This window comes from Trichoplusia ni, chromosome 5 (assembly GCF_003590095.1).
Source record: "Trichoplusia ni isolate ovarian cell line Hi5 chromosome 5, tn1, whole genome shotgun sequence".
NCBI lineage: Eukaryota > Metazoa > Arthropoda > Insecta > Lepidoptera > Noctuidae > Trichoplusia > Trichoplusia ni.
The window spans coordinates 17,504,652-17,517,092 of NC_039482.1; the positions used below are offsets into that span (position 1 = coordinate 17,504,652).

The 12,441-nt window shown below is 35.9% G+C and overlaps 1 protein-coding gene across 1 annotated transcript in view; it reads left to right on the forward strand.

The window, feature by feature from the left end:
• The first annotated feature begins 4,620 nt into the window (after nucleotides 1–4,620).
• LOC113494087 (gonadotropin-releasing hormone II receptor-like) overlaps nucleotides 4,621–12,441 on the forward strand; it is a 65,289-nt gene continuing 57,468 nt past the window's right edge. The window contains exon 1 of the mRNA XM_026872234.1: nucleotides 4,621–4,929. Within this exon, the coding sequence (XP_026728035.1) occupies nucleotides 4,621–4,929 (309 nt within the window). The remainder of the gene's footprint in view (nucleotides 4,930–12,441) is intronic.

Below are 12,441 nucleotides of genomic sequence, written 5' to 3' on the forward strand. Positions count from 1 at the left end.
AACAATGGATAAATATCAGTAAGTACCTATTGTTGCCATATGATTTCGTTGCCATCGGTCAGATTTAATGGAACTAATGAGGTCATGAACACACTGGAATCATCATTTCCATCTTCCATTTTCTGTTTATACCTGCTTTGGTTCGATGAACCATCAAAACCCCACTTGGACACTAAAATAAGGTAATTTTTTTCGACACACACAGGTAAACTTTTCAAAATTCTTGTTACTGTTAAATCTAGAAGAGCTTGAAGTGAAATTTTGGCTGCTGTATCCGTCACTGTAATTGTTTTTTTTTTTTGTCAGGATAACAATGAGATTTAGCTTGCTGTAGCTTACAGTATGACGGATACAAGTCTGCCACACCTTCTCGAATTTCCCTTAGTGTTATATATTGCCACTTGGACAATTTTAAGGATAAAAACATACCAAGTGCTTTCTCTGTTGTAAAAACATGCTTGGGATATGCTTTTTTGGTAAACGAGTTTAACTTTTCAGCAGCTTCTGGGTGTTTCATCATAAACTCAATAACAGAAGCCATATTGTTCAAACCTTCTTGTCTCATCATTCGCACAGCAGCATATGCAAGCTCACTGGACTCACAGTCTCTTTGATTTTCAGTCCTTCTTTTCTTTTGTTTTATTCCTAAATCTTGAAATGGTTTTCGAAGCAAACGCTTCATACTTGTCTGTGCTTCAGTTGACGAAGATGTAGAAGGGACTGGACATTCGAGAGTGATATGAGATTCAGACGCCACAACATCTGATGCCTTCGGTTCTGCAATGCAACTTGGCCAATCAATATCACACTGAAGCCAGTCTTCATATTCGCTCGCTCGCTTCGTGGGGTTTTGATGGTTCATCGAACCAAAGCAGGTATAAACAGAAAATGGAAGATGGAAATGATGATTCCAGTGTGTTCATGACCTCATTAGTTCCATTAAATCTGACCGATGGCAACGAAATCATATGGCAACAATAGGTACTTACTGATATTTATCCATTGTTTTAAAAGGGTCTGGTATCCCAGTCCGTGTGTCATAAACAAATTATGTAAAAAACATATTTCTCTGATACATATTTAGCCGCATATTGTTCATTATTATAAAATTGAGAAGAGCTAAACAGCACTGAAGTTGTTTATGGCCGCTAATGTTATAATTTTTAGAGATATATAGGTATTTTTTTAATAAATTTACGAATTTTTCAAAGGAAAATATATATATTTTTCAATTTTTATTTTTCTCAGTAATCGCACTTTCGCGAGCGTGGTGCAATACGTCAAAATTTTGCAAAAAAATAGAGCAATAATCATGTGAAAGAAAATAACGCGCACTCACGCGACAGCTGAGATATAGCTTATTTTATGGTTTTCCCCATACAAAGTTTTTGAAAAAAAATCAAAAGTGTGCCTTTCGCTATGATCTATGACTTTATATTTAAAACATATCAATAAGAAGCATGTTTTAACAGATTCCAATAAAGAAACACGTCAAATTGGAAAAAAAAATTGAATGTCCATGAAACGTTATTTTCAGCCCACTGTGCGCCGGGATCAAACCCGCGCCACGTTTGACTTGGTGACCTAAACCACTCGGCTATCAGTGCAATCAAGTTGCATTAAGACCGCATTAAGACTGTGTTTCCATTTGCTGAATGAATCACGTCATGTGTCCGTCAACATGTACACTCAGTTAACACACGTACTCTCAAATTTCTGTAATCGCGGTATCGGTCGTTACGTCACGTGACAGATTTACCAAAATAAACAAAGCAGTGTATGGTGTGCACTCTGCACGTGGACAATCTCGCCAATGTACATAGATGGTAAATTGTGTCAGATACAAAATCAGCGTAGGTGTTTATAGAAAAAAGATTATGGATAAATTATACACCTTTTTCGGATGGGAGATCATCAAATGACTCCCTTCGCTTTGGGTTGGAAGGAAGGGAGTGTCAGACTGACTGGAACCCACCCATGTTCCTTTCCTTTCTTTCTATGCACCGATTAAAATAAGTTACACAGCCTGTTATCTATATCTATACTTATATATAAAGCTGAAGAGTTTGTTTGTGTTTGAACGCGCTAATCTCAGGAACTAACGGTTCGAATTGAAAAAATATTTTTTGTGTTAAATAAACCATTTATCAAAGAAGGCTTTAGGCTATATAACATCACGTTGCGACTAATAGGAGCGAAGATACAATGGAAAATATGGAAAAATTCTAAACCTGTGGACGAAGTCGCGGGCAACAGCTAGTACTCATATATACCTCGTAATACCTTACCTTCGCCCTTATAGGACATAACCCTAACACAGATCACAAATATTAAAGAAACTAACTTTCGCAAATATTTCAAATTGTTAATATCACAAATTAATTAAAGCGGAATGCTTGTAGACGTGATGGTATTTTGTTAAGGAATGTTTTAATCACATAGTAATAGAGATTCCATAGGCGTCAATTATGTTTTTTCGAGTATCGAGTGGGGGACTACTATTGTCTCTCGAAACAATACGATTGCTATTATAAAAAGAGACGCGGCTCTATATTAGCGCGCTATCTCGCTCACACAATGGCCGCCGTGTCTTGTTTTAAGGGGTATTGTTTTTCCGTGAACAATTCGTAGTAATATTTTTCACGCCTATGGTCCATTGCGACAGAGAGCCCGTTACCAGAATCTCGATCAGTGATTGCTTTGAATTTCGATTCGTTATCACGTTTACTTTTTGAAGTGAATTAATGCCCTTGTGAAAACCTTAATTATAGGTAAAGTTCGCAATTTTCCTCGTTTATCATAAAGGAATTATTAAATTCAATTGTTTGTTTACAATATGCAATACGAGCATACACGGCAGCTTAACCGTACCGTAGCTAGCTAGCATTGAGTTAGAGGTATCAAAGATGAGAAAATTAATACGGAAGGTACCTGTTGCAAAAGGCTTAGGAAACTTCTTTAAGAAAACAAAAAAAAATCAAGTTTTGTATTTTATTTCTGTCCTTTACGGGAAAGTGGAACAAAATGTTTCGGCACTTAAAGAGGAATGCACTGAAAACAGAGCCAAAAAAGAGTCTTCAAAATTAAATAACAAACATGTTTCAGCAAAGTGATTCAGACTTAACGTAATTTGTTTATTTTTCATTTATTCTTAGTCCGACGAAATCGCTAACACTTAAATAAATTCAAAAATATATTAAAAAGTAAACACACGGTAAATACAAACATAGAATGAAAATACACATAAAAATAATTCGTTCAATCATGCAAAAATCTTAAAACACGATAAACAGACAAGATCTCCTTCCACGCACCCACAAACACATAACAGTAATTAAAATAACAAGACTAAAATTCCCATTCATTATATTTAATACCCGAACACAAGGCACCCACCCAGTTTTCTAAAGGCCAATTAAACTCGCGGAATAGCTCACTCGTGTGTGTGTTAGTTAATTATTACAACATTTATTACTAAATTGTGCTGACAAGACGATGATTTTATACCGAGTTATAACTGGAAAAGCCCTGTTTTGCTTTAATTGGCAGTACGTAATTGGATAGACTGGGCCGCGTGTATACGTGGTCACATTTTGTTGGTGTCATTATTTTTTTGAACTTACTAAATAATACTTCGTGGATGAATCCAGAGGCTTACACACTCCTATTCAAAAAACCCGTGTCGAAGTGGTAATTTTAATCCTGTACTCATGTGGCATATCATTCTATCAACGAGTGTCGATATAATTTTGATTTTAAAAACTAAATAACTTTCCACAAAAAATGAAACTACTTTTACGGATTTTATCGCGGTTTAATTTTTGATTTTAGTTCCCGACGTTTCGACACCTTTGCAGGTATCATGGTCACGGGCAGACTCTGCCGTGAACTGAAAAATTAAACCGCGATAAAATCCGTAAAAGTAGTTTCATTTTAATGTCTAACATTCGCGTAAACCTAAGAAACCACTATTTCCACAAAAACTTCGGGGACTTACTTTATTTATACGTATAACCTTTTAAATAAACCCAAAATTCGAACACTCATATTTATTGAAGACCAAATTCGTAGAAGCACTCTCAAAAGTTTTACAATATCATTAAAACTATGTGCTCAACAATTTCCCACTTAACTGTAGCAAGGGGATAATTTTAATACCAAAAGACAGCTACTTAATACAAGGATGTTCTTGGAACGTCAGGCAAAGCCAAGCAAACTAATAAAGCAAGTAAATATAAACAAGCAATTTTGTTATCTTGGCTAATAGCGTCTACGCCGTAGCCGCGTAGAGGCAGTCGTAGCAGCGTAGCCGCGAGGACCAGACGCGTTAAAGCGAAACCGTAGATGGCGGTAGCGGAACGTAATATTACGAACTTTCGAAGTTACTAATAAGTTTTTTTTTGTTGTTGTGGTTTCAGTGGTGGTACTTAATGAGGGGCTTAAAAGTTCTGGTTTGTTAATTTAGCGAGAAGCTTGTTATCTTTTATATTAATTTAAGTCAATAACTTAAGTTTGCCTTTCGAATGAATGTAGAGTGTGCTAAATCCAAATAGTGCTAATATTAAACAAGAATCCAAAAAGTGCGTGATTAAAAAAAAAGAAAACATGTAAAAATTCAAAATGCTTTTGAACAATTACGATTACGATGAGGAATTCCCAGTGATGACAACATCGGAAATCGATAAAAAATTCTGGGACTACTTTGACGGTGCTACGACAGTGAGTACCAACATTACGGAGTCAGTTCTCCGTGATCAAGGACCTGTTCTCGTGATCTATGGGATCCTGCTCGCAGTGGGGGGTGTGGGGAACGTGGCGGTTCTCATCAGCCTCGCCAGGTCCAGGAGAAGGAAGTCCAGAGTGGATCTGCTGATGACGCACCTCGCCCTCGCTGACGTCTGTGTGACGTGTGGAGTTATACCGCTAGAGGTAATTAGGATTTTTGTTAAATGAAAGCGTATCTATTCGCATTGTTCGACTAGTTTCGTACCCATCATGTTTAAGATTAACCGGACTTCTTAAGCATGAGCTCGTGCTGCAGGGAGAGTTCGAATCACGACCCCGTCGCCTCAGCTCCTTATTAAGGACTCCAGCTTTAATAATGAATTCTCACGTTAGTTAAGTTTCTATAAAAATATGTTTGTTTTCAATCTATAATATTGCATATAACATTTTTCGACAGTAATAAATTCATTTTCATTTTTTCCCGGATGTTTAAATTTCAGAAAAAGATCAGCAAAACCATGACGGTACTAATGAGAAAGTGTTTGTGTATTCCTACATATGATAGAGACCAAAACGTTGACAATGACATCGTCAAGACAATTTTTAATACATATCTTGCTTAAAATTTTCCAAACGTAAGTTAGTAAAAGTTTCCCTAAAAGTTTATTTATTTAATAATTTATATACACATAAGATATATGTATACATATAAGATTGACAAGAAACTTTTGTGTTTCATGGTTTGCGGAAATAATTAAATATATTTTAATTGTAAACTTTATCACCCTCGAACCCATATTTTCTGGTCATTAAGTGGACCTTTATTACTCTGGAAATAAAGCCCAAAATGTCATTGTAAATAACTCTGAAGTGCTATTAATAACTTGCGCCTGTATTTAACACGCCGTGTTGTATGAACAATGTCACGTCACGTCATCTCGCCCACACAGGCAGGCCTAAGGCCCATGGCTGTATATTTTGGGTAATTTTACAGATATAGGTATTTGAGAGTTAAATATAATTATTATTACTAAAAAGTTCAGTGCAGTTGGGCATCATTAATTATAGGGTTTATTTAAATCATTCTGATTTGCTCATCAACGAAATTGGGAAAAAGTGGTCTTAAAAGGCAGTGAATGGCTATTCACTTTGCATAGCCTTTTTAAGACAGTTTTTTTTAAGTTACACATATTTCTACCCTATATCATTTTCATTGGAAATACTTATTATTGTTAATTGGGTGTTACTTTTTAAGAGAGAAGTTGGGTGGTGTAGACTTGTTGGTTGCGAGTGTTCAAAAATTACGAAGTGGCATTCTTGATTTAATTTTTATTTTAATTGATAAAAGTATTAATAAAACTAGGAGTGGCAACAAAATTGTTAGCAAAATCGGTGTCAAAAAATACTTGTACAACTTGACAGCGGTGTCAATGTCTTGTTGGTATTGCTAGTAAGAATGTATTTATTTATATGGTGCTATATTTATTTCCTTAGCTACGATTTGTGTACAGACTGTTGCCAAGGAACTAAGTAATAGCTCTGTTCGAAGTCAACATGGGACCGTTCTGATACCGGACTGCCGAACATGTATAAAAAGAATATGCTAACTAGCTAAGTCATCATTGGCCTAGCCTTTTCCCAACTATGTTGGGGTCGGCTACCAGTCCAACCGGTTTCAGCTAAGTACCAGTGTTTTACAAGGAGCGACTGCCTATCTGACCTCCTTAACCCAGTTACCTGGGCAACACGATACCCCTTGGTTAGACTGGTTGTCAGACTTTTTCAAGCTTCTGACTACCTGTAACGACTGTCAAAGATGTAGGAATAACAGCCGGGACCCACAAATTAACGTGCCTTCCGAAACACGGAGGAACTCGTTATGACAAAGATGGTCACCCATCTACGGACCAACTGCGTCAAGCATAGCTTAACCTGTGATCGAATCACGTATGCGGTTATAGCTTAGCCACGAGCTCCTCTAACTAGCTAAGTGTAGTGTTTTTGAATGATCTCGTATCGTAATACCAGTCTATGAGTACTAATACAGAATACTTAATGTACTGTTCCGAAAGAAAATGTATATATTATAAGCAATAGCAGATTTTGATTACCTCTGTAAAGCACGATTCTGTTATTGAGTCAAAATAAAAATTCTCCTGTTATTTTAAGGTATATATATGACACGAAATTCCATCAAAATTCTTTCAGTAGTTTTTGCGTAAAAGAGTAACAATCATCCAAATACTGTATAAACTTCAGTTTTTAATATAACTGGGGTTCATGTTAACTGGTTATCAAAAGAAAATAAACAATTGTTATTTTTCTTCGTTAAACAAAAACTATATGGACAAAGTGAATGAAGATAACAAGTACTCTCTACGTGATTACAAAGCTACATTTTGTAGAGTCGTGTGACGTCATGCGTCTTTTTTAAACAATGTGTTTCTAACCAATTAAGGAACTTTTTTTTTTGCGAAATTTTGTCAGTTGTTATCTTTTCGGCGGTTTGTGTTCTTTAAGTATTACATAATATTAGATTTAATTAATAAAAAATAAATTAAAAAAGAAAACGCCATTTAATAACTATGAGAATGGTAGGTATTTTTAAAACTCAAGAAAACAATTGATGTTGACTGATATTTCTTGTTTTTTTGCCTATTTTCACTTTGTAAACAAACTAGGATACTGATTACTTTTCAATATTAAGGGTTTCATATAGCAACCCGTTTTGATAACCTACTCTTTTCTCAGTTGGTTAAAAACACTTAAAAAGAACAGTTCCCACAGTACGGAATTATCATATGTAGCATCCCGGTTTCATAAATATTCATGTCACGTGACCTAGACACGTGACACTAAGACTCAGGCGTTTGTCGATCACACAAACGCTTGTTTTTTGCGGGGATCGAACCCGCGCCACGTTGTACACAGTGGGCTTGGTAAACCAACCACTCGGCTCTCCCATGTTTACAATTGATTCATTAATGTGAAAGTTAGTTAAAACTCCGTTGTCAGTAGCGACGATAATTAACATTTCATTTTACAACCGGATTAAGTGAAAGAAAATTAATTTGAACAGCCTTTTAGGAACCGGACTCAATAAAATGATAACGATGAAACTTTATTTTCCTATTGCGATACCTACTACCAATAATTCCAAGTTATCATTTTACTTTAAATATTTTACCTACTAAAGTAATAAGGTATTCATATTACATAAGTTTGACCTTTTATCAAACAATGAATTAGTAGCTTTGTTTACGTCAACAATTGAGGAGCTCGTGGCTAAGCTATAACCGCATAAGTGATTCGATCACAGGTTAAGCTATGCTTGACGCGGTTGGTCCGTAGATGGGTGACCATCTTTGTCATAACGAGTTCTTCCGTGTTTCGGAAGGCACGTTAAATTGTGGGTCCCGGCTGTTATTCCTACATCTTTGACAGTCAGAAGCTTGAAAAAGTCTGACAGCCAGTCTAACCAAGGGGTATCTTGTTGCCCAGGTAACTGGGTTAAGGAGGTCAGATAGGCAGTCGCTCCTTGTAAAACACTGGTGCTTAGCTGAAACCGGTTGGACTGGTAGCCGACCCCAACATAGTTGGAAAAGGCCAATGATGAAATGTTTACGTCAATAATTATTATTTTGAAATTAGAGACACAGACATAGGCGGCATACAAAAATTATATTTGCGAGATAACATAGAAATTTTACTAAAATAATATTAAAGTCACTCGAATATTGTAACATTATTAATTACTAGCTAGTCTAGCTGTGACTACCTTATTCTCTTTGTTTAATGGCTGATTGTTTCAGCAATGCCATCTAGTACCGTGTTATGTAATTCATTATTTTGCCACCTCGAAAGTACTCCGTTGTATTAATTTGTTACAGAAATCATAAACAAAAAATATATCTGTTACATTAATTTACAGAATTGAAAAAAAAATTTGTTACATTTGATAAAAAAGATAAGATTTTCGTAGATAAGATTGTGAGTGTTATTAATCTTTTTGGGGATCGGTAGACATATTAAAAACTTAAAGTAAGCTTAGTTAAATAATTTGCATAAGGATTCAAGGAATGTATTTAATTAAAAGTTGAAATTAAGAAGTATTAGATTATGTATTGGGACGACTCAGAGATTAAAAGATAGTGAGAGTTTATTTTTTTTAACGTATTGAACTTAGCAAAGCTTACAAAAACTTTGATACCGATTGAATTTTTAATTAATAAAATAATAGCACGTCTATATCAATACCATCCCATTTTTAGTAACTTAATAGTGTTTGACTAGTACAACACAATTTTTCAGTTACTGGCATTTAGAGTAGAAGTTAAGCAGCGACGATCACGATCGACAAATTTGATTGGTGGCAATTTCTGTAAATAATGTAGTTTTCCTTAGCCTATTTTTGGATTACTCGACGCAGTGTCGCGGGACCTACTCGACTTGACCAGTATTATTATTTCATCCGGATTTCATAGTCTGATAAAAACTACCGTACTGCAAAGAAAATGGCTCACAATTAAATGCCACTACAACAAGACGACTCTTACCAACTTGCTCACAAGTGTCACCCAGTTAAAAGCCACGGCAAAGACTCACGCTGTCTCTGTCACTGTAAAGTGAGGATAGAGAGACAAAAAGACATTTTAGGACGTCAGTGCCTTCGACTGAGACAAGTTTTAAAACTTCTTCTTGTTGTTTAAAATCAGCTTACGCGCGTTGTTGCAAGTTTGACTCAAGCCCCCATAAACTATTATTAAAGAAAAAATACAATTTTATTTTTATTAAATAAAATATGAAGAGTTTTTGAATCTTACTTAACTTGAAAGTAGATTAAGGAAGAAATTTTTGTTTAAGTGAGACTGTGATATGCTTGAGATGGTAGGAAGAACGTGGGAACTAATATGCCAGGTTAATACAGTCATTATTTCAGTCTTTTTTTCTCAGAGTCGGTTTTCAATCTAATCAGATCTAATTAAGTACCAGTGATTTACAAAGAACGACAAGATACACCTTAGTACGGCTGGTCGTCAGACTTTCTCGTTACTAACTAGGCTTAACGATTGTGTAAGATGCAACAATTCCACGTGCCTTCCAAAACTCGGAGGAACTCGTTATGAAATAGATGATCACCCATCCACGGACCGACCGTGTCAAGCTTAGCATAACCTGTGATCGAACAATTTGTGCAGTTACTTAGCCACGAGCTCCTTACCATGTTAATGCAGTATGTTAGTTAAATGAATGAGTCCTGCACATGTCTGGGTAGTCTGAAATGAGCACTCAATCTCAATGATCAACGAAGCTTTACAAACAAGGTCTATCAAGCAACCCTTATCAGCTGGCGTATCATAAATAGTCATAGTTAGTAAGAAGGATTAGAAATGGCTTAACTAAGAATAACTGTCGTGGCAGACCGCTAATGAGGGTCGCACAGACCCCCAAGATACTTAGTCTGGTAGCTAAGCTTATCATCACTTATAGCCCAAAAGCCTGCCTTCTAATTGACTTAAATGTATTTAGAATTGAACCTTATCACCTTAATATTAATGTGAATATCTAAATAACAAGATATGGCGACGTTATCGTATTCTCGGCGGCATTAAGGTGGTAATGATTTTAGGTATTACATTCGAATGTATGGTTTGGCGGACATGTTTGGTGATTATAATAATAACCCCATCAAATTTTAGATTAAAGCTCTCAACAAGGACTCTACATGTTGGACCTGTGTCCCCGTGCACGCCTTTAAAAAGGACCGGGTCTCTTCACATGAAGTGATCCCGTGACTAAAAAAAATCGAAAATTCGAAAAAAGAATGTCTTCTTGACTACATGCAGTCGTATCCACCGCCCCAAGATCGGAGAGTCCCACCTTTCAGCGAACCCCGAGAATGGTGTTGGGGCTGTCGCGAAACCGGCGAAGCATAGATGCGCATCTCTAACGCATGATGGTAGAGAAACTATCAACATCGGCGTCGGCAAACATGCCGGACGCGCTATTTCATTATGATTGTTTTTTTGCTTCTAAATAATATGTGAATGAGTAAATACCAAAACAAATGAATGTTGTAAATTGTTGATATTTTCTAGTCTGGGGTTGCAAGGTTCTGTATCTAAAGGGTAAAAACAAAACCTAACTATTGACTCTAAACCTACTGTGCGTGTCGTGTCGCGGGTTCGGTCCCCGGCGGAGCATTTATGAAGCGTGATCCACGAACGCTTGTTCTGATTTCTACTGTGTGAAACTCCCCGCGACACAAGTTACAGCGAGTGTAAAAAATATAACGAATGTAAGCGGAATTCATGTCTAAAACTATATTCCCTTATCTTTTTACGAACGAGTAGGCTTTCACAATGCTTCCATGTATTTATAGTACCTTTATATTCAAATTATTCCTCTAAGTCACAAATATGGATATGTGATAGGTTTGAATCCAAGAGAGCGTTAAGGAAAGTACGAAAAGTGGAAGCGCATTCAAGCGTACCTTCCTGTATTTCAGAATTTCTGGATAGAAAATATCGATTCAGTAGTGTACAAGACAGTTATATATTTATGTCAGAAGTCTTTTTAGACAAGGGTTTGATATAAGTCACAAATACTGTCACCATTTTGTAACAATTCTATAAAACATTCATGTGATGTAATATGTCTTATTGCCTTCATTATACATGTTTAAACATAGGTACAATTTTCTTTTAACATAATTTTGTGACCATACAAAATTGTCATTAACTGACGGAATGAAGCAATATTTCTAGGGTCCCATGCCCAAAAGGTAAAACGGAACAAAAATACTAAGGTTTCGCTGTCTGTCCGTCTGCCAGACGGTTGCTAGGGACAATTATCACAAATGATGTATTTCTTTAGCCTTTATATAAACAAAATAATAATATATAACTAATACATTTTATCATCGATCGTTTAGCAACGTTTGGTATCACATTTCATGGGTGTCATTTTCTTTTGTTTTTTTTCTACTTGCACTCGCATTTAACGGTTTTATTTGCTCTAATGTTATAAAGGCGAGTGGTTTACCTGTCACGTTACATTACTTACCTAGATGCAATTCAAGCGTACAAGAGCAATAGAGTGCAGCAGACATGTTCGCAAGTCCGTATGTTGATGTTCAATGTATTTTCCGACCCTGGTGAAAATGGGTCCGTTTATTAATAGGTATTTTCCCCTTTTTCTATACATTTGCTTTGCCGAAAGAAATGTGTCTATTTTTTTTTAAACTGGCAAGCTACTTTTTTTAGTAGTCATTCCTATTAAATAGAATATTATATATAGCCCAAACCCAGTAAGCGGGATGTGTGGGTTCAACAATTGTGTGATCTTCGAATGCCTGTCCTGAGTCTGGGTCTCTTTGTGAATGTGATTTGAAAGTTTGTGAAACCATCGTAAATACCGCATTCAATTAGCAAAAATATATAGTGGTGATTGATTTTCGTTTCTAGTTTCTTAAAATACATATTGGTTTACAAGAAAACTTTAAAAATAGGTCTGTAATCTTCGCGTCGAAACACGTAATATTTTGATAACCTTTTTGTCCTAATACTTAAAAGTGTGTTTTTGTTAGCTGAAGCCCGAAGGTCGTATGGACAACAAACATTGTTTGTGTACAGTCGCAAGCAAAACTGTTTACCAACTGAGGAAACTTTTACCTATCATAGGAAGATAAATACAGAATTTTATTTAACGGATTTT